Here is a 22,933-nt window from a genome sequence, read left to right as displayed (position 1 = left end):
TAGCTAAAACTAAAAACTACTTCCAAAAATATTCAGCTTTGATATTAATGAGTTTTTTGTGTTCATTGAGAACATGGTTGTTGTTCAAATTAAATCCTCAAATAAAATTAATCCTCAAAAATACAACTTGCCTAATAATTCTGCACTCCCTGTATATATTCACAAAAATATGCAAGTTCAATTAACAGGTAATTATTACGTTTATTTAAAAAAAAAAGGACACAAATATACAAACTTAATTTCTTTTAGAAAAGGACATTATATCAGTTTGTAAAAGGTCGAAAAGACAATCAGCAACAGTTAAATGGAAAAATCTGAGATGATTTACAAAAAGAAAACCATCCTTTTCTGCATGACAGTGGATAGTGAGAAGTCATTACTCAAAATAATCAAAAAGTCAGCCTAGTACTGCGTGTTGAAATAATGGTAAATACATACAACACAGCATTATTGTCTTTATGATTACAGTAGCAGTTTTTATAAGAAAATCTGCCATATCCAGGGACATTGCATACAAAGGAAGGGCTGAGAACATGGTGCCAAATGTGCTAAAGCCAGCATTATTTCCAGTAAAGGTTGTGATGTTTGTGCAGTTCAGGCATTCTGTGGCCTAAGGGCCTACAGCAGAATGAAATATTCACTAAAAGAATAATTTATAATGGAGAGTGTGATGTCCACTACCTCCAGAGTCATTCTGAACTTATTGTTGGTTTCCTCTCAGTATCAGGGTGCTGTTTGGCCTGTAAATTTATCATAATCGCATTTTCCTGTCATACACCCACCCACACTGACCCATTGTGTTTTAGTAATAAAACAGGATTCCATTTACAGATGTAATTGTGATTTTATTTTTTAAGGTAGTCTTAGATAAGGGTTATTATTATATATATTTTTTTTTTGCATGGTGGACTACCACCTGACTGTATTAAAATATAATTATATATCAAAAGTTTGCACCAGAACTATGAATTATTTATTTATACAACATAGTTGCATTATTTTGCTACTAATCATGAGAATTTACTCAAGTTAGCTGGTGTGGTGAAGGACAGGATTCCTGCAGCCTATTCATCCTACATACACTTTTTGGGTTATAAAACATATTAGTCTTCATTTTTTTGTTAATATTAAATTTTTACTGTTATGTAACATCAGATTGTACCTGAGAGCTGAAGTCTGTGTTTTCTGTTTGTGTTTTTGGAAGGATTAAACACTGCTCAAGAAAATCCATCAAACATGAAGATATGATAATTTGATAAGCTAACTGTTCAGAAAATCAATACAAATACCTGCATAGGTGAACTTACCCTGCATAAAGATTCTCTCCATAAATATCGATGTATCTTTTGAACTTGCAAGATGATAACATTTTTGTCAATGGCCTATAATGTATATATGTATGTAAAAGTCTTTGAGCAGAAAGTTTTTGTAGAGTAGACAAAAAATTATACTCAGAGTTCAGACCAGCAAAAATTTCAAGGAGAATTTATTAAAACTTTAATCAGATAAATCGACTTAACCCCCTAAGGATGTTCTTTTCTAGATTTTTTCTGATTATTGTTGAGATAGTTGAGTTTTACTTGTATACAGTTTTTCAATATAATTTTTCAATATTAATTGTTTCAAGCTTTTGACAAAAGTTAGCAACTGCTGAAAATGAACATTATGAAAGCTATTTAAGCAATTATTTCACATCTGCTAATGACCTGGAAACTATGCTGTTTCAGAACTGACATGTGCATGCCCTTTGTTTGCAAATTGAAATTTACTCTATCGATAATCAACCCTAAATGCATGAGACTGTTCTCAAAGCCGACAGGTCACATTGGCCAGCATTCTATCTAAGTTTTCTTTTACAAAGAGCCTTCAACCTTTTGTGGAGTTTATTGTGTGTCTACCTATTTGTTCTTACCCTAGTCATGGAATCTCAGACCAGTCTTAATATTTATTCAAGCAGTACACACTTGCATTGTACTAATTTTTCTTTAATACTAAATATAACAGTTATTTTTATTCAAGTATTATACTATACATCTTTTGTTATTGAATGATTAATGGTCCATTACTGAATTCCTTGATGTAACGCTTACATCATTGCTGTTTGATGACAAATGTAATTTGACAAATGTAAAGTGCATATGAAAAAATTCAGTATGAATATATATATATGAATGTAAGTGGTATATCGAATGAGCAGCATTGGCACAATTTAAAATAAGTGTGAATGGACATGATGAAAAGGACAAACACTGACTGATGGTAATGAGATGTCCTCTGGCAAATGGAAGCAAAGAGGAACATGCATATGCTTTATGTCATCATTTGTATATATAATATCATGATATTGTTGCTCATCACCCGAAGACATAATATTTTTTCAATACTCATGCATACTGGTGGTAGCATCATGCAGAGAGTTAGGCATGGTTGCTTCTTTGATTAATCCCTTGTTTACCTGGTCACTGACTTTTGGTGAATGGCCTTCTAATAGCAAAGCCCTGTTTGGTTTGTTTGTTAGTTAGTTTTTTTATTATTATTGTATAATATAATAATACTAATAATGGACCATATTTTTCACAAACAAACCTTGCCTGATTGTTATTTGAGACTTGTTTTTGGTTTTCATGATGGTTTGTTTTACATTGCATTTTGTGTACGATATTTGGCAGACATATGGTATGTCTCCCACACAAATGGTATTCCCTTATCCAGAGTGACTTAATCTCCATCACTAAATACATTCTTAGGTAGATAATTTTAGTAGATTCAGCATAACGGGTGCGTTTATGGTGAAATAATGTGAAACAATGGCCATGTGACAGAACTGTTCACAGTGAATACAAGCCTAAACATTTGCAGGGAGTGTTCATTAACAAAAGCTTTAAACACTGGCCACACACACACCATCTGCAGTGAAGGATGGCAAGATATCATAAAGGTACAGACTTATTACTTATTACACATTACTATATATATATATATATATATATATATATATATATATATATATATATATATATATATATATATATATATATATATATACCATAACTTTCTTGTGTGTGAATATTTAAGTACATTTTTTAATATTAAAATATATGTATATATAAAATATTTGTAAAATTATTGGTAAAAAAAAAAACAGACAGACAGACAGACAGACAGACAGACAGACAGATAGATAGATAGATAGATAGATAGATAGATAGATAGATAGATAGATAGAACATATACAATTTGAGATTATTTAATATAACATTTTATTTTATATTAATTATATTTTTATATATATCTTAATGCTTAATGTTGATTTTGAGAAAAGAGAGAGAGAGAGAGAGAGAGAGAGAGAAATAGATTTCGACAAGCTCTAATAGCTCAGCTGCTTGGTACAGACTGTTGGTTTGAACTCCATGATATTGTTGCACTGGTATGCCCTTCAGGTGAAAATGCTTCCTCAGGGACATGTTGGAGATCAAGTTTATTCTAATGAATATAGTGCACGATGCATGCCTATGTGTAAGTGAGAAAGACAGTAAAAGAAAGCAAGTGTGTTCTCAGTAATATTTTTTTTAGATGCTGTTTGGTACATTTGATTAAAATCATGTTGTTTTCTTTGGGTGAGAAAGGGAATCAATATTAAACAAAAGTTAAAAAACAATGAAAAACCTGTGATGATAATGTCCTTGACATAAGTCCAGAGGTATGGAAATAAATATTTAGCCCGTGTCAAAACAAATCTGGCAAGACCTTTTTTTCAGGATTTTTCCCCTGAACAAGCTGTTGGGCATGGACAGAGAGAATTGGACTCCAGCCTTGTGTGCTTATGTTCTGCTCCTTCTTGGCTGCATGTGATGTTGTTTGTATCGGAGAAGTCTGGTATCTCTGTGGTTGATGGTTCCTCACACTTGGTCATGTGGTGTAAGATGTGGCATTGTTTTTCCAGGGTGGCTGATAACTGTGCATATACGGGTGTAAGTGTATTGCTTATGAGAGTACAGAATAGCACTGCTGGTATCTGGCTCTTGGTCATGTTTTCAAACACAAAATTATTTCTGTAAAGAACTGGTTCCAAGTTGAATGCAACAAATAGCACATGTTCAAAAGCAAATTCATGATCTTTTTCCTTAGGATTTTTATGTTTAAAAACAATGCATAATGGGGATTTTTTTAAAGTTATTAATTATGAGCATTGATAATTTTGCAACTGTGAATGTTTTTTTTATAAATGTCTTGTCTGTGCACTGACTATTTTTCCTTCATTTATTCATAAATTGAATCCTGAGTCTGTCCCAAGAAGACAGTGTAAGACAGATATGCTGTACACCCTGGATGAGATGCAGTTCATTTCAGATCACTATGCACACACATCCCACTTGCCAGCATGTTTCCTTTTTGAGTTTTAATGGCACACATACCTTATAAAAAGAGTATACAGCTTTTGTTCAACATTTTTTCCTTTTCTATGCATTTCCTTTCCGGAAGTACACTGATAAGGAATAACAGTATGACCACCTGCCTAATATTGTGTTTGTCCTCTTTTGCTGCCAAAACAGTCCTGAGTGGTTGCTTATTAACAACAACTTCTTCAGCAATTTGAGTTATAATAGCTCATCTGTTGGATTGGACCAGCCTCCGCTCCCTACGTGCATTAATGAGCCCTGGCCCTTTCACCGGTTTACTCCTGACTCTTCCTTGGACCACTTTTGATAGATTCTGACCACTGCAGACCAGAAACACCCCAAAAAAGCTGCAGTTTTGGAAATGCCCTGACACAGTAGTCTATCCATCACAAAACCCCCTTGTTAAACTCTCAAATCCTTATGCTTGCCCATTTTACCTGCTTATAACACATCAATTTTGAGGACAAAATGTTCACTTGCTCCCTAATATATCCCACCCAATAACAGGTGCCATTATGAAGAGATAATCAGTGTTATTCACTTCACAGGTAATAATGTTAGAATGTCATAATGTTATGCCTGATCGGTGTATATACAATTAGGCTGAAACATAACAAACACTCATTAAGGATCATACGCTTCTTTGTTTCTCTTCCTTTCTGTCTATCTTACTCTGTCCCATGTTTCCACCATCCTTCGGGTATTGTGTCCTCTTTATCCTAAAATGGTGGATCTGGAACCTGTCCCAGGGACTCAGTCCTTGAGACAGCAACACACACTAGACTAGATGCCAGTTTATTGCAAGTCATTATACAGACACATAATAGCACACCTAATTACACTTACAGTAAATCAGAATAATCTTTATTGCCATGTATGTAAAAAGACATTATCGGTAGGTTTTTGCAGAGTACATACAATAATAATGTAAGTGAGGCAGTGCAATAATAATTTCCCCCAATAAGTAGAAGGTGCAGGGTTGCAATATAGTTGTCCTTGTTGATTGTGTGAATGTAACACATATGAAATGAACAATGTGGGGTTTCTATTACTGTAATGTTAGTAATTATGGAAGCGAATCAGAGATGATGGTGGGTCCTTGGGTTTATTGATAAGGTCGGTTGCAGATGGAAAGAAGACAACTAGAGAACAAAAAGGAATCCCACAAAGAACATATTGCTTAACTTCTGGGTTGACCCTAGCAGCTGTGCAAGATGGTCTCCTTTTACACTTTTGTTCACATTGTCAAAAATTATTCTGTAATTTATTGCATGACTGTATAATCTAGGGTTTTGTTGCAGTGAAATAGTCTAATTATTTGAGATGCTATATTCATTAATATGCTAATATAATTAATATTACAATGCTATTTTAGGACCTTTTGTTAAATCAGCTTTGTTACAAATGCCTGTACTCATTTGGCAACCATATTAATTTAGTTTGACTATAAATAAGTGTTTAGAGTTTGGAAAGAGTATTTCAGTATATCAGGTGGTGGTATTATTTATTTATTATTTATATGATCAGCAATAAGCATCCCTTAGTGGTTTACTGCACATTCTTGTTTTAGAGGTTTGCCTCATTCTTGTCCTAGCTCCTTCCTGGTCATGCCCCTGAATGTTTTTCTCACCTGTGTCTTGCTGTGTTGTCCCACTTCCTGTTGTTTTTAATAGGCATTTGGTTGTCTCCTGGAATCTTAGGTGTATTTTTTGCACACCTGTTTCCTTGTTTTATTAGGTCTGTTTTCGTTATGATTTTAAACTCAATCTACTGTTTTGAATTATGATTGAAATATACTAATGAATTTGATTCCAGTTATTGCATCTGTCTGTATGTATGGCATGACATTTTGGGAAGTGGCATTTCTTTTCAGTGCTAATTTTAAAATAACTGTAATTCCTGTAATTTCACACATATTGTGATTCACACAGTACTTCATTGTATGTACCTGAAACACTGACAATGAAGGATAAGACTTCTGTAATGAATTTATAATGATTATAAAGGATGTGATTGATGTATTGATGATAACGTGCGATTGTGATGTGATTGGTTTTTTTTGTTGTTGTTGTTGTTGTTTTCTGTAGACAAATGTGATGAAGCACTAGCCACACCCCTTTCCCACAATGCCTTCAGTGGTTCATCTGTGTTCACCGCAGGATATGCTCCTGGATATGCCAAACTAAACAGAAGAGGAGGTAAGAGTTCATATATATGTATATATATATATATATATATATATATATATATATATATATATATATATATATATATATATATATATCTTTTCTCATTTTCTATGTTGCTGTTCTCCTCAATTCATATTTTGGATTTGTCTGTGTGCTGTACTTGCAGACAACTGATTGTTGTTTTCTGAAACATTTAAGTGAAATTGCATCAGTCTGAGCATGACCATATGACACTCTGTTCTTTATCATCGGGTATGCTGCTATGAGTTTTCGCTCAAGTATATGCAAAATGAAGTCTTCTCCACCCACCGCCCCCCAGGAAAAATAGCAGATGAGCCAATTGACTTGAATCTAGAATAACTCAAAGTTGTGTTTTACAATGTGTTTTGAAATCTTAACTGACACCTTGGAGGCCCTGCACAGTCAAGCCCGCTGTGGTAGAAAGTGCAGTGTGCTTATATAGTATGCAGGTTTTACAATAACCCCCAAGCAAATGGCAGCTCACCTTAGGATCTGACTGCATCTGTAACACAAAATACAAAATAATATAAAAATCACAAAATAAGTCCTACTCATATATGACATTCTCTTACTATGGATGGTGGACTGTTGGTCTAATAAACATAGCCCAGATAATAATTGATAGGCATAGCCCAAATATTAATTGATAGACGTATCCTGAGATGAAGAAAAATGCATTTCAGCTGCTATGCCATATTGTTCCGTTGATAAACACAAAAAAAATGTTCAATGACCCTTTTTCATGATGAAATCTAAACACTAACTAAATAATGCACTGATAAGAAATAGTAAATAATTTTAACAATATATTACAAAACATTTAATCACCAAATATTTTTCTTTCTGTCGTACATCTTAAACAGAAAACCGGAAATTAATTGATTGTAAATTTACTGAAATGCTGTTTCTTGCAATTAAATATGCAGGTTTTCAGAAATATTGATACTGTAGACAAGTGGTTTTTTTCCACAAAGACAGTTTCAGGCTTTAACTAGACCATACTGACACATTGAGATTCTTGGTTTTGAATGTATTTCAATTTACCATTAGCAGTAATCTTCAGGCTTATGTTATTATTAGAGGATAATAGAGATGTCTCTTGCAGGCTGGAACAGCTTCAAACTCTTGCTCTGTTACACTTAAATGTAGAAAAGTTTACAAATTAGTCAAATAGAGCTGATCTCACATAAGGCTTCTTACTAATTTGGTAACATTAAATAATATTGGTTTCCACAATGTTAACACCAATTTGTAAAAAAAAAAAAAAAAAGCAGAAATGTTAGCACAAACTGCTTCCTGTACTGCTAATGTAATACCAACTAAAAGTTTGAAACAAGCATCCCCAATAAACAAAGTCACTGAACTTAACTTACTTTAAATGCACTACTGATTTTTATGTAAGAAGAAGCTTCTCCAGGTCACTGTTCATTTTAAGTTAAATGAAATTGAAATAAACCGACAGCATTTAGTACATAATACATAATATATGCAATACATTACTTAAATGTGAATACTTTAAGTAAAACTAAATTTAATTACCTGTAAATATGAACGTATTTTTCCACGCATCACCTTAACATTAGATGGAATGTGAACATGGTTTTGCCTGCAGACCTCCGTGTGTTTTCTGTTGATTATACCACTTGGATACCAGGTGGATGTTCTTTAAACAAGTGCTAAGCACAGTTTATACTCAAGTTTCCATTATTGGACAGATGGTAATCTTGAAGTTGGCACAAGAAAGATATTTAGAACTCTAATTTTACTCCTTCTCATATTCCCTTTGTACTAACATTGTTTGTACTAACACTGTTTGACTAGTATACAGTTAAACAATTGGGATGAGTTATCCCACTTATTACACTATCTGCTGTCACACAGATGAGGATGGGTTCCCTTTTGAGTCTGGTTCCTCTCTTGTCGCCTCAGGGAATTTTTTTCTTGCCAGCATTGCCTCTGGCTAGCTCATTAGAGATTACATTTTAAATAAAAAATTTAGATCTGGATTTCTGTAAAGTTTATTTCTGGCAATGTCTATTGTTAAAACTGCTATACAAGTATATTGTAATTGAATAAAAATTAAAGCATGCATTGTTACTTTAGTGATCATCATGTTCTTCATAATATATCTATATCTAAATATATTTAGGTCTATAATATAGCAAAAGTTATTAAAAATATTTATTTATTTTGATTAAACTTTGGAATAGCAGCCAAATAGGATAACATTGGTCAAAGTTAGATCCAAATGCTAATTTATTTCTGAATAATTGTTTGTTATTTTCTTGACATATATTTTAATTTGCAATAAGCATAAACTTCTCAGCTATACTGAACTTAGGAAATCTAACATACAATCACAATTACAAAAAAGTTTGGGTGCTTTGTAAAATGTACGTAAAAACAGATTCAAATTATTTGCAATTCTGATAAACCTATATTCACAATAGAATACAGAAAAGATATCAAATGGTTAAACTGGGGAAATTTACTATTTTGAGAAAAAAAAAAAGGCCTGCTTTCAGTCAAGATCTTTCACCATTTTAAAACATTTGGCACATGGTAAAACAAAAAATATGAGAAAGAAGACCCAGGACTGTTGAGCAGCTAGAATCCTGTATTAGACATGAAATGCACAACATTTCTCTCCCAAAATTTCAGAGGAGGGGATGCTTAAAAGTGGTAAACATGGCCTTATCCCAACTTTTTGAGTCCTGTTTCAGCCATCAAATAAATTACAATTTATCTTTTTACTTATAATGGTACAGCTCCTTAATTGAAACATTTTATTTGTTTACCGTGTTCTATTGTGCATAAAATGTAGGTTTATTACATTTGCAAATCATTGCATTCTGTTTTGCATTTTACACGGCATGCCAACCCTTTTCGAAATTGGGATTGTTTGTCACATACAATTAGCATTTGCTGTCATGAGACTGATATCCACAGACAATTAATTTCCAATTTTGTTCTTTCCACACACTTGTTAAATATTGTTGATGGCAGAATGTCCGAGTTCACAGCTTCTCACAGTCTCAGTCTGGCATTCTTGCTTCGGTCACTTATCGAGCACATCCAGAGCCAATCACTGAAACAGACCCATTAGATACACTAGGACAAGCAGTATCATAAAACACTCTCATTGGTAAAGACGGGACCTGGACACTCATATGCCAGCCACAGATTTCTCTCCTTATCAGTGACACACTATATAGGCCTGCAAATGATACTATTTGACTGGGGAACCATTTTAGCAATTTATAGCACAATTTCATTTTGAGACACCCCTTAGTATCACAGAAAGACCAGAAGCCTCTGGGAGCATTGTGATCAGTGCTTTTTCCCAGGGAGATATACACATTTTATGGCTGTACTTCAAGACATTGTTGGGACATTGCCTCACATATTGTTTTCTGTAGCCTTCCCAAGTAGCAAATTAGCTTGAGGCAGGTTTTTTTAACATCAAGTCATATTTATAAACATTTGTTTATTCATCCCTTGCAGGGTATAAAAACCCCAAAGAATCATCATTTGATTTATGGCTTGCAAAGTATTCTGGGGATAGAGAACTACAGACTATAAAAACAACATTTGATTGTACTGGGAAACAAATTAGTGTGTTAGGAAAAGAAGTCTAATTAAAAATAAATAAAGGATATGATTAAGAATGGAGTTGGGAAAAAATTGACTAAGTGGGAACTGAAAAAAAAACAGAAGAAATCTACTAAGTTATTGGAATGGCTGTCAATTGTACAACTTTGGAATCATCTATCAGTAGTTAGCACATTTGCCTAAGGGTTTGCATGGTTTTAAAGCTCCACCTACTTGCATAATTCTGGGGTTTCCTCCACCGAAACATTTGTTGTAAAATGATTGGCATTTCCAAATTGTTCATAATGTTTGTGCCCTGTGATGTTTTGGCACTTTGTCACAGACGCATTGTATTTCTTATGACATGCACAAGTGACCCACCACATGGGGGATACATACAGTAACGATCATGTGTATGTGTGTGCATAAGAGTAGTTTTCAGGAGGTATACACTGACCTTACATATTAAATCAGAAGCTAAATGAACAAAAAAGAAACAACAATGACAATTACAATGAAGAAGACATTCAAAACTCAGATGAGGGTTCCCTCTGGTGGCTAGGCAGGGAATTGTCCCAAACTAGATGTTACATTGATACACTGAAAAAACACAGGTAACGGGTTTAGTATTGGCTTAAATGTGCAGGAACCGCATTCGAATGGATTTAAATATATTATTGATCAATGCTGTTTTAGTGTATCCCAGGACACTTTAGATACTATCCATTCAGAGACAGGAAATGGAGTCTCAACATTATGCATGTCTACAATACCTTACTAATGAAACCTTCCTGGCTTTGTGAATCAATTACGGGTATTAAGTACTGACCAATATACAGCTTTGATATTCATATTTTGTCTGCAGTAACAGGATGACGAATCAAATGTATTATTTATATTAATACCACAGAAAGTTTGAATGCTTTAAGATCAGTAAGATGTTAATTAATGAACAGAACTCATGACAGTAGTTCATCATTCTCTTTCATGTAATGAAATTAACATTGAAAACAAACAGTATAGTGTTTTCTTTACTTAATCATTTTGTTTTTATTAAAGTCTAATTGTTGGCAAATTAATATGGTAAATGTGTTATTAGTTCTGTTTTGGAAACTGTAAATTATTTAACATGCTTATTACTTGCTAATTGCTATATTCTTGGTATTAGCAAATATAATTGCTTTATCTGAGGGGTTTATTACTTAAATCCCTCATATGGCCACTTCATACTATTCCCTCTATATTCCATCTACTTAGCACTAGCTCATCTGTGAGATGAGGCCTGGAAGAAAAAGGTCAAAACCCTGTCGAGTGTAACCCTGTTTGTCCCTCACAGCTGGAGTGGGAAAAGGAGGTGGGAGGGGAGAATGGAGACAGACGGTCAGGCCGAATAGCCAGCTAGTGGGAAGCTAATGAGAGGGAGAGCTGGGAAGTGTTCAAGGTGAGGGAGGTTGGCAGAGGGGGAAAGCAGACGTGACTAGCATTCAGGCACAGCACAAGGACTCTTCTGAATACCAATGTGGCCGTGCATGAAATTGGGGTGTTAATAAGTGGCACAGGCCCACTGATCCCTGCACTTCACTTTCCCTTTCATTCTTTCTCTCTCCTCCTTCAGTACTCATCCAAAATCCACATCAATTACCCAAGAGAATTAAAGCTTCTTAGCATGCAGCAGAGAGACAGTTATGTCTATTGGCCATGCAAGTAATTTCTTTTTCAGATTCATTGCTACTGATGTAATAACATTGCTCCTGATGTAATGTCACAGTTTTTTCTGAAAACACTAGTTTGTTTGTTTGTTTGGTTTTTGATAAACACATTTATTAGCATTTTGAAGGCAAATCTTTGACTTATGAAAATGAGATAAAAGAGGTGAAAAGAGACAAAAGTGAAAAAGATGTAATTTAACAGAATATACAAAAAATATTTTAATTAATTTGTCATTTATTGTAGGAATAAAGCAGAAATGAAATAGTAGTAAAAGAATGAGGTACTGTATTAAAGATCTCATAGACTGATGCTCCAAAAGCACTGCTTAGGTTTGATCTGACCCGTAGTGCATGTTTAGGCAAATAATGTCATTGGTCATGGCCACAATTTTAACACGGTCTTGAATTTATAATTCCAAGACTAATTATTGCCAAATTGATATGTTATTAGTTATGATTTGAAAACTATATATTATTTACCATGCTTATTACTAGTAACTTAGTTACTTTGTTGATTACTTACACCAAAAAGTAACGCTTTACTGTTAAAAGTAACTTTTTAGTTACTTTTTTAAAGAACGTTCTTTAAAGTTCCCATTAATGCCCTTTTATGCGTTATGGTCTATACAAACACAAAACTGACTTAAACACAAAGTAATTTTTAAACACTAAGTCAGAGCAGCACAAACTTATATATATATCACAAGGATTTCTGAAATAAATAACAAAACAAGCTAAATAATATATTCACAATCAAAAACTAAAGTGGCTTCTGCTGTTGTGTTGAGCTTTTAAAAATGTTCCTTTACAGCTTAGGTATGAAAACTATCAACAATGTACAACAGAACACCGGGGTTAGCTTCTAGCTTCTATCTTCTAGCATGGAGTTCCTGGAGGAGCTTCAACTGATTAGAGTTGCTGTTTATCGCAGTAGATACGACCTTCGAACCAGAAAGACACAGCTTACATTTGACTTAAAAGTCTGTTGTCTTTATACTCAACTAAAGTGAAATAATGAGTATATTTCCACTTTGAGAAACTCGTCTTGCTCTCACCTTGACTCGTCATTACTGCCGCACAGACCTGATTAAACGGAGACACACCCACAGTGCGTCTTCTTCGTGTTTACAGTGGTTCATCCACCAATCCTACAATGCGTCTCTGCTATAAACAGGTTAGGCTGTAGGCTACACTTCAGCCGAAATTCATTCATTTAAAAAAGTAACGGGTAACGCACCATACGGTAACGGAACGGAGTTACTTTATTTTTAAAAGTAACGCGTTACAGTATTAGTTACTGTCAAAGGTTACTGCCCAACACTGCTTTTTACTTTATATTCTTGTTATTAGCCAATATAAATGTTTCATCTGAGGTTTTAATGCTTATTTCAATAAATCCATCGTCTACTATACTTATGGGAATTTATTCCCATGTCTCCCAAATCAGTCATCTTCCATTATGCACCAACCAGCTAGGAAATGCAATCAGGTAGCACAAGGTAGCTGTACAATCACATATCAGCTAACAATCTGTAAGTGATAGTACAGTATATGCTTCCTCTAAAAAATTGAAAAATGTCTTTATAAAATGCTGTGAGTGGTATGGCCTTGTTTTGCATACAGACTTACAGTATTGAGTAGTGTTGCTCTGCTCTGTTTCTGTATTGTTATTTTTTATTTTAATGACACCCTCTGATTATTTCCACATTATTTCATTAGATTTTTCTTAACTTTCTTTTCTCTAGTAAGCTGCGTTCTAACTCCATTTTAGCTCTTGTGGTTTTCCAGTGGCCTTGCTTTTTTCTCTCTTATCATCAAAGAGCATCTGCCTCTGTGGCAGTTTGCAGTAAGATCCCTGTCCCCCTGGCTTTCCTCTCTTCTGTACTTTTTCACTCGTCTTTCTTTCAGTGCTTCAATTCTTAATATGGCCCCATTAAGACTCTCTTTTTTGGTGGGGATCCAGGTTGTCAACCACCAAAGCTTATTGTGTTTTTCTCCCCTTTGCTTCTATGTGCTTATCAATAAAGCTTAGTGACTTTTAAGATTGTATCATGGTCCTTGAAGGGCTTCGAAATCTGAGTTTTTTCAGTGACATATTTCTTTATACAGTATCTATAAGAACTGCATGGTACAATGTTATGTCACTGGTTTTTATGCTTTTGATTTTTATGGCACCTGACATTACAAGCCTTTTCCTTTGAGATATATTGCATTTATTCTGTCGTTTTTATTTTCTTTGCCTTAAAGAAAGACTCACAAAGGATGCATTTGTAAGCATAACAAGGGAGACAAATGTCCTGAAATGTATTGCTTAAGATTATGGGGAAGGCATTGTGCCAGCGTTTAGAGTTTTTGGTGTTAGATTGAGAAAAACATGAGGTTTTATGAGCTAAGCACTAAGAAAATGCTAAATCTGCTCTACTGGTTTATATTAAATATAGTATATCTGGGGTATATTTTGTGACATGGCAAATTTAAATGCCATTTTACTAATGGGTTTTAAAGAAATTTGTAAAAAAAAAAAAAATCATATTATCTACATAGAAATAGATTCAGTTGAAGGCTGTGGAAACTTTATTACTGTCAAGCTTTGATTAAGAGTCGGAAAACGGAAAGGACATTTATTAGCCTTGGGAAACAAACAGAAGCTAGGAAGCAGCATGTACCGAAAAACGGATATATTCTGAAACACAGGTAGTCCAGAGATGATCGCCAGAATGAACCGTAGATCGGACGGTGAGTGAGTGCATGCGTGCGAGCAAACGGGGGGCCTTATAGTGGAAGGGTGTAGATTGGAGACAGGTGAAGGTGATTAGTATGAAGGCGAGGCGCTGCGAGTGTGCTGAGTGCCACGGGGCATGGGAGGGGGCGTGGCCGGTGGCTTATTAAATAGTGAATACTACAAACATTCTGTTATATAAGTTTTAAAGTATATAGGTTATATATCAGAATGTTTTATATTAAACATTTTTTGGTTAGCTTAGAAGTTTCTATCAGTGTGCTAGCTTATTCTTCTTCTGTTCACCTGTTAGGTACTTTTTATTTAAGTTTGCATCTGTTAGCCTTTTGTACAGCTTATAAAAGCAGAGGTTGTGTTTAAATGTGTCTTCAGCTAGAAAGTTGTACGTAATTCACCATACTTACATATTATTCAAAACACAAATACAATACAAGGTATACACATACAAAAAAATACATACCAGTAGACAAAGTTGCCAGCATAAGATGCAGATAGTATTTAATTAGAGAGAGAAAGAGATCAAATTAGACCTCAATGGTCTTTAAAATATCTTTTCCTCCACCCAGATCTTTCACCAAAGTTTCAACCAGTCCACTGATATGAAGGATATGATAACTAGAATAAAAAAGGGAGACATATATTTTATGGCAGAATGGACCTCTCCGGTCAGACAGACTCTCCTCATGTTTTATTAGCTGTTTCTCTTTCTGGGAACTGTGAACAACTGGTGAGGCCTCTATGTATATAGTATGTGTGGATCCAGGAGCGCATGTGAGAACGACAATCTTATATTTCATAAAAATATTGGATTATATTTTATTATTTATCATTTAAAGTAAATTAAGTAAAAAAAAAACCCAAAGCAAATGATTAAATTTACATTAATATTAATGTCCATAATGTCATATGGAACAGTTTGTCTTTATATTGGAGAGCATTCATTTTGTGTCTCCTCAAAACAAGGCAGACGAATCAGCATTGCAACCAGAAAAGAAAACTTTTAGTATTGCATTATTTTTGTCATTTTCCCCTAAAGACATTCACAAGACACAAAATCTACAGATATGGAAACTAAAGCCAATGAGTAAGAGAAAATACTGTTATGAACTTTGAAACACTATGAATTCAGAATGATTGCAAAAAAATCATCTGCTGAGAATTAGAAAAAGAAATGTGTGATGTTAATGTCAGGGCAAGCAAAAAAACAAAAAAAACAAACATATACTGCTTACAAATAACTGAATCCACACATGGGTCCACATATGCATTTCACAGTATCATAATTATGTATTATACCTATTGCTTTCACTGTAATCACTAGATATACTAAATTTATGGTAAAATTAAAATACCATGCATTAGTATCAATAACAGAAGAATTAGCCATGAGTTCAAAGGGTTAATGGTGATACTGAAAATTATATATGCTTTCTGATCATGATAAATAAATCCATTGCTTTCGGGCTTTGTAGGTGCTGGAGGCTGGTCACCTCTCGAAACTGATCATTATCCATGGCTGCAGGTGGACCTGGGCAGCAGGAAGCAGGTGACGGCTATCGCCACTCAAGGCCGATACAGCAGCTCAGACTGGACCACACACTACCGGCTACTTTACAGTGACATGGGCAGGAACTGGAAACCCTATCATCAAGATGGAAACATCTGGGTAAGTTCCCTACTGAATTATTTATACTACTGCTTTTAGAAACTTTAAGTCTTCAAGAAATGTCAATACAGTATGGCATCTCATATGCATGAAGGTCTAGAAGTCCAAGTTCATTACTTGTAAGTGATTGTATTGATTTCATCAGTATTAACAATTGTGTCAATTTGCTTGGTTTCCTAAATAATTGTTCCATAATGTATATTAATGTATAATAATAATAATATTAATAATAATAATAATAATAATAATAATAATAAAAATATTTTTTTTCATTATTCATTTTTTTATCAACTTAATAAAAAAATAAGTCTTTGTTTGTGGACATTTTAAATTCAATTAATTTTTATTTGTATAGCGCTTTTAACAATGAACATTGTCTCAAAGCAGGTTTACACAGATAATGTGGTGATTAAAAGTGAATATGTTCTTTATAAGTAAGTTTGTCCCTGATGAGCGAGCCGGTGGCGACTGTGGCAAGGAAAAACTCCCCGAGATGGCATAAGGAAGAAACCTTGAGAGGAACCAGACTCAAAAGGGAACCCCTCCTCATCTGGGTTGCACCGAATGTCCATTTGTAGCAGATATACAATGTTGCGGGGTACAGTGATGATGATCAGAAGCGAACTATATTCCTGAGTCAGTGTAGGAGACTGTTGACATTAACTACAGTCCAATCCATCCTCAAAGCGCCCGTTCTTACTCCGGAATTTCATGGAACCACCCAAGGCGTTGATGAGAAACCATCCCAAGCTGCACAGAGTGGCCTTCAGTTGAAGAGAACACTATCCAGAGACACTATCACATTTTGACTAAACTGCTTTTAGGATTTGGCCCCTTAGATGCTCACACAAAAAAAATACATTCAGTTGTGCCTATTAGGTCTAGAAGGAAGGAATTACTTTCCCTTTTTGTATATATTTTTATGTAGAAGTTTAAACCAAGTAGTAGATCCTAGGGCACATGCATGTGTTTTTGTTGAGTTTAGCATGTTATTTAAAATATTGAGATGCACTTGTCTACCTTCACAAGCCAATAAATGATTTTGATACACAGCTATATTTACTTATGATATAATGCTGAGATGCATGCAATTGGGAGACTGGGTGACATTTATTGCTTCTTTGTGGATTCCTTATGTTTGAGAATTGTAGGACATTTTATACTGTCTTTTATACTGTCACACCTAAATGTATTCATGTACTGTATGTGAACAAACAAAAGTATCATCAGAATTTGTAAAATAAATTCTAGAGTGAAAGTAATTTGCAATGTTCACATGTTCACAGTGTTTACATGTAGCTCTGTTAGGAGCCATGTCATTTTAGCACTAGCTCAAACATTGATAATTGATCATTTATCTTGAAAACATAATATATAACACATATAACAATATATAACTTCATTAAAGATCATCTTGAATTTTTTAAACACTGAAGAACCTGAAGATCACGATTTATTTAAGAAAAAGTAATTACAGAAGATCCACCACTGACAGTGTGACACGTTAACATAAGTCAAATAAAGGTTTAAAATAATAATAATAATAATAATAATACAAAAAAAACTACCGTATTTTTTGGACTATAAACCGCTGCTTTTTTCCCACATTTTGAACCCTGCGGCTTAAACAACGAATTGGCTAATTTATGAATATTTCCTGGGTTTTTCCCAGTTTCAAAAACTTTAAGCCAAAATACTGAACCCCATAACATCAGACCAATGAAATTTCCGAATGGAAACGAAAAAACGCACCTCACCTGTGTTCTGACCTGCACTGCATCGGGAGAAAAAACTACCATCGGGTGATTTTTAAACGCACGACGATGCCAAAGATAAACTCCCAAAAGAAATAGTTGTGAAAGGAAGGAGGAAGACAGTGAACAACGATTTTCTTGGTCGGCTACTGTTTAGATACAAGCCGTTCTAACGCGTTGAGTCAGGGTGACGGGATAGCTGGCTTCTGGCATGCTATTCCCAAAATACCGCTATGCTCCTAAAGGAAGCGCAACATATTTCACCCGTTACACCGTGTGAATCGTGTCTTTCGTTAAAGCCTGTGTAAAGTACATTAGTGTAGACACTGTAGTGCGGCTTATTTATGTTTAAAAAAAAAAAAAATTGGTAAAATTCAGTGGGTGCGGCTTATATATGGGTGCGCTTTATAGTCCTGAAATTACGGTAGTGCTTTTTTCCTGAAAAAAACTTTTTTTCTCTTTTATTACAACAACGGTCGGCCATCGTCACACATACTGCAAATAATCACTGCTTGCTTCATTCAAATTGTTTTACTTTTATTATAAAAAATTCATAAAAGCAACATTATTCCCTGCATGTGCACATGATCATAACAAATATTCAGACTAATCAAGCTGTTAGATTTTATAGCATGCCTGAACAAAAATGAATAGTTGGAGAGGTTTAGGAGAGGTCTCTGATGCGATCAACGATGCCTGTGGTGTCCAACTGACCAGGGAAGAAAAACACAGCACACAGTGTGTCACGAACCGTATTCGGTTTAATGAATAAAAAAAACTAAACAAGAATTAATACTTTGGACAAAACTTTTGCTAAAAGTATTCCTTATTTGAAAATAAGACCAGAGAAAACCAGGGATGTGTTAGCCCAGACAGGACCTCATACTTACATCGTATAGATCTTACAGATATTGGACATATCACTATATGTACAGCACACTGTAGGAATGAGTGTTAAGAGAAACAAGTTTGAAGCCCTCTTAATACTAAACCAACCCATGAATCCATGCACGCATATGTTCAACCAATATCTTTAAGATAGTATACTTCTGTCCAACTATACACCTTTGTGATTTGAAAGAAGGAATGAGGCTTGTTCATACTTCATGATTCTGAAATGTATTTGGAGTGTTGAGGTGGCATGTCAATCAGAATATTACAAGTGGGATTTTTAAGCTCTGACGTGATATGGATATTTATTTTTACTATGCTACTCAGAAACAAAGGAAAATCTTTTGATCTCATTTTTTCTACTGCAGTTTATTGACTGAAGCCTTTTATGATGGATTTATAACTGGACGAGTTTTTTTACCTCAAAGCACTTACCTTCAAGCGCCTCAAAAATTCGCGAAAATGTTACTTAAATCCTAGGCATACATTTCTTCTGTCAACAAGATATAATTTATATAAAAATATTTTATTGGATAATATAATGATAAATAAATGAAAGCTGGCATGCATTGAAAGACATTTAAGAAAAGTCTCATCTACTGCCATTACATTGCTACAAAAAATCCTAGTTGTAATCATCACAGTGGTCTTTGTGATTTTGTAAATTTAAAATAGCATTTACTTTCTTTTGATCTCAAACATTCTATTTATTTTATTTTTTATTTATTTATTATTTATTTAGCATTTTTATCATTTTAGGCAAATTTGAATGTAGTTACACAATACTGAAACTGCAATTATCAAATTGTAATATGTGTGAAAGAGGATTATTTTAGCTACTCTATTCATATTTTTTTCCCCATAAAAATTTATTCTGAAATAAGAAATGCCTTTTATGAAGATGATTAATGTGATCATTACTGTAGGGCAAGTACAGATCGCTTTTGTGTCTGGTTCCTCTCAAGGTTTCTTCCTCGTATTAGCTTTTTGTCACTGTCACCTTTTGCTTGCTCATTATGGAAACATTCATAGGGACAAACGTAGTAATTTGAAAAACTATATCCTGGATCTTTATATTTATGTAAAGCAGCTTTGGGACAGTGTCCATTGTTGAAAAAAAACTATACAAATTCTTTTTAATTTAGTTGTTTTAAACCTAGGACAATTCATGCATCTATATTTTAGCAAATTATTAAGAGTTTATTAAACTGAAATGCTATAGAGTTTGATGTCCTGCCTCTGTGTTACTTTGTTTATTTTTTTTATTTATTTATTGGCTTGTCCAATTTTGCCTCTATGTTATGAGATATATAAAATTATGCAAGCAAAGTGGAAAAACCTTCTATGCTTCTTAAGAAATGCATTTTTTATTTCTTGATTTTACTGGGTGCCCTAGGTGATTGTATTTAAAAGTGGTGGTCTATAGGTGCTACTGATAAAACCTTTTTCTGATATCACTACCAATGAAAATCATAGCAGTTTAGAAGTCATAAACTCAATACATATAATTTTAATAATCTGACTAAACCAAACACTAAAGAATGATAATTAGCTGTTGCCTTCTAGCATCCATTAGTGAACATTTGATAACATCTCTAGGTTATATATGTAACCCTAGTTCCCTGAGGGAATGAGACCCTGCGTCGTAACGTTTTGGGAACACCGGGGCTTTTAGCGACGATGCTATGCTAGGGGAGAGATAGCTGGCTAGCGTCATCGCCCTGTAGCCGTACTCCTTATTCCCAACCACGTCTGCGTAGAGCGAGGAGTGTTGAGAAAAGGTGCGAGCAGCATACGGTGTCTCCCAGGACCTGGACACCTCGATGTGCAGGTCGGGGAAGAACGGGAGGCCTCGGTGACGAGGCAGTGACACGAAGCGCAGAAAACGCTCATCCAGCTTACTGGGTGAGCGCTGCTTCTGCTTCTCGACCGGCCAGGCTAGATCCAGCTTGGATGCGGCCCGTGTCACGACCATGAGGAGCTCCTCATACAGCACATGCTGTGAGGAGTCTACAGCGTTTCGAAGTTCCCGAAATGGTGAACCTCAAAAATGATAAAACTAGAATGAATGGACATTTGCCCTGTTGAAAATGCCTTCCCTTCTGAATGTAGTTCCTCTCAAGGTTTCTTTTGCATACAATCTTGCTTATTGGGGATAAACTTCTAGGGACTGAAATATGATGCTAAAATGTATATTCATAATCTTTTAATTTCTGTAAAGCTGTTTTCGGGCAATATCTTTTTTTGAAATTGCTATACAAATAAAATATTATTTAAGAATAACATTACTACATACATAACAAAGAACTTTCCAACATTTTTGGAAATTGGTGCAAAATTTGTCAAGTAAAATTTTATTTTTGATGTTTTTTTGGTTTCTTTGAAGACTAATTTACATTGCACATAAGAAAGCTCTGTGAAAAGAGCTGGTCAATAAAGTTTACAAATAAGAGAATAATACATTATTATAAAGTTATTAAAACTCAAAGATTAAAATGAAAGTGTTTCGAATTCTTGATCAGTTTATATGATCATGGATGCATAGCTATTACGGATATATGTATTATGCCTCAGTCTATTGGCAGAGACAGAATATGGTAAAAAGCTGGGAATTTTATTGAATCTCCACTATTATGCAACTCTAAACAGGTGTGTAGCATCAGTCAACTTTCATAGTTTAGTTTACAAACAGCAAGAATGTGGTTAACATTAACTGAGGTGGACTTGCGGCGTACCGTATGAGTATGAGTGTTAAATTTGATAAAGTAGCTGTCCAATTTGTACCTGCCCACCTGTCTGTTTTTCATGACAGAAAACTTTGCTGCTAATATTGGTGCAGAAGATGTCAGTGATATGCATTAAGCCATCACAGTTCAGGGATATGCAATTTGTGAGCAAAAGCAACACATTACTTCCATTAATTTTACCCTGAGAAACTAATCAGCTCCAAAGATTAGTGATTCAAATCCCTTATTCATTTTTCTTAGCTCCTCATTCCAGACCTCTCATAGTCCAGTCTATCAAATATGATGGAAATCCAGCTAAATATTTCCTACAAACATTTGTTTTCTGCCAAAATATTTTCTATATTATTTGTCTTAATATTTGACGGCTCATAGAAATAGAATGGCATTTCTCATTTCACAGATGACAGGTAAAGTGCAAGGTCCACTGCTTTGTGGCTAAACAAAGGTGAAACTGTGCAGTCTTACAACCATTTGTCAATTAACTGACCTTTTTTCTGTTTATGGTTTTGGATTACTGCCTGCTACATTTTTGTACTTTATAAGTCTCTGAAGTGTTTCAGTCATAGATTTAAAGTACAATTACAATTCAAAGCACAGTAGCTCTGAAGCAAGTTTGTTGGTAAATAAATTTTATGTTAAATTTCAGCTCTTGATTATGGGTGAAGGCTGTTTGAATGATTTATATGCGGATTGTTTCATAATAGATGCAAAGTTTAGAAATGCAGTTTCTGTTAATAGGTCTAATATTAATAGTCTGTTAATAAGAAGTGAGGAATATTGAGGACTTTAGTTGGGAAAAGTTCTTAGACATGAAAATAGGAGTCCAGTGAATTGAAGCTGGTAAAGAGTAAACATTTTGTCAAAGGGAATTGGAGGGACAAATACAATAAATATGAATGTTTTGTTTGTACAGACTTTTGTCTAAATCAAGTTCAGTTCGTGTTTAAGCTTTATTTATTGGAAAGCCAGCCACACAGTTTAAATAATTGTTTAAAGTTTAAATAAAGTGTTAATTACTGTAATTGTTTCTTATATTTTAACTTTTCATCCTCTGTTATTTGTAGAATTTGGTATTTCCAAAATATATTATCCAGAGATAAATTTAGAACTGCATAATTTAACTAATAACAGATTATTTGCACTTCAAAACATGTGGCTTGTTTTTGGCATACTCTCTGGATGATTTTGGCAAGCTTTCTGAAAATTTAACTCTGTTAGGAGCAAT

At 34.3% G+C, this 22,933-nt stretch overlaps 1 protein-coding gene and 1 long non-coding RNA gene across 2 annotated transcripts in view; one reads left to right on the top strand and one right to left on the bottom strand.

Annotated features, from left to right (window-relative positions):
* The window catches only part of LOC124403782 (contactin-associated protein-like 2), a 264,257-nt gene that overhangs the window by 107,086 nt on the left and 134,238 nt on the right, over positions 1-22,933 (top strand). The window contains 2 exon segments of the mRNA XM_046877556.1: positions 6,488-6,598; positions 16,123-16,316. Of these exon segments, the coding sequence (XP_046733512.1) occupies positions 6,488-6,598; positions 16,123-16,316 (305 nt within the window).
* Positions 6,528-7,686, bottom strand: LOC124403785. The gene is made up of 3 exons (XR_006928950.1): positions 7,655-7,686; positions 7,095-7,112; positions 6,528-6,582 (listed from the first exon to the last, which is right to left on the bottom strand). It is a non-coding gene; the product is annotated as an uncharacterized LOC124403785 (long non-coding RNA).

The sequence above is a fragment of the Silurus meridionalis genome, chromosome 21 (assembly GCF_014805685.1).
Source record: "Silurus meridionalis isolate SWU-2019-XX chromosome 21, ASM1480568v1, whole genome shotgun sequence".
NCBI lineage: Eukaryota > Metazoa > Chordata > Actinopteri > Siluriformes > Siluridae > Silurus > Silurus meridionalis.
The sequence above is the reverse complement of the archived record's forward strand: the minus strand, read 5'-3'. Positions and strand labels throughout refer to the sequence as shown.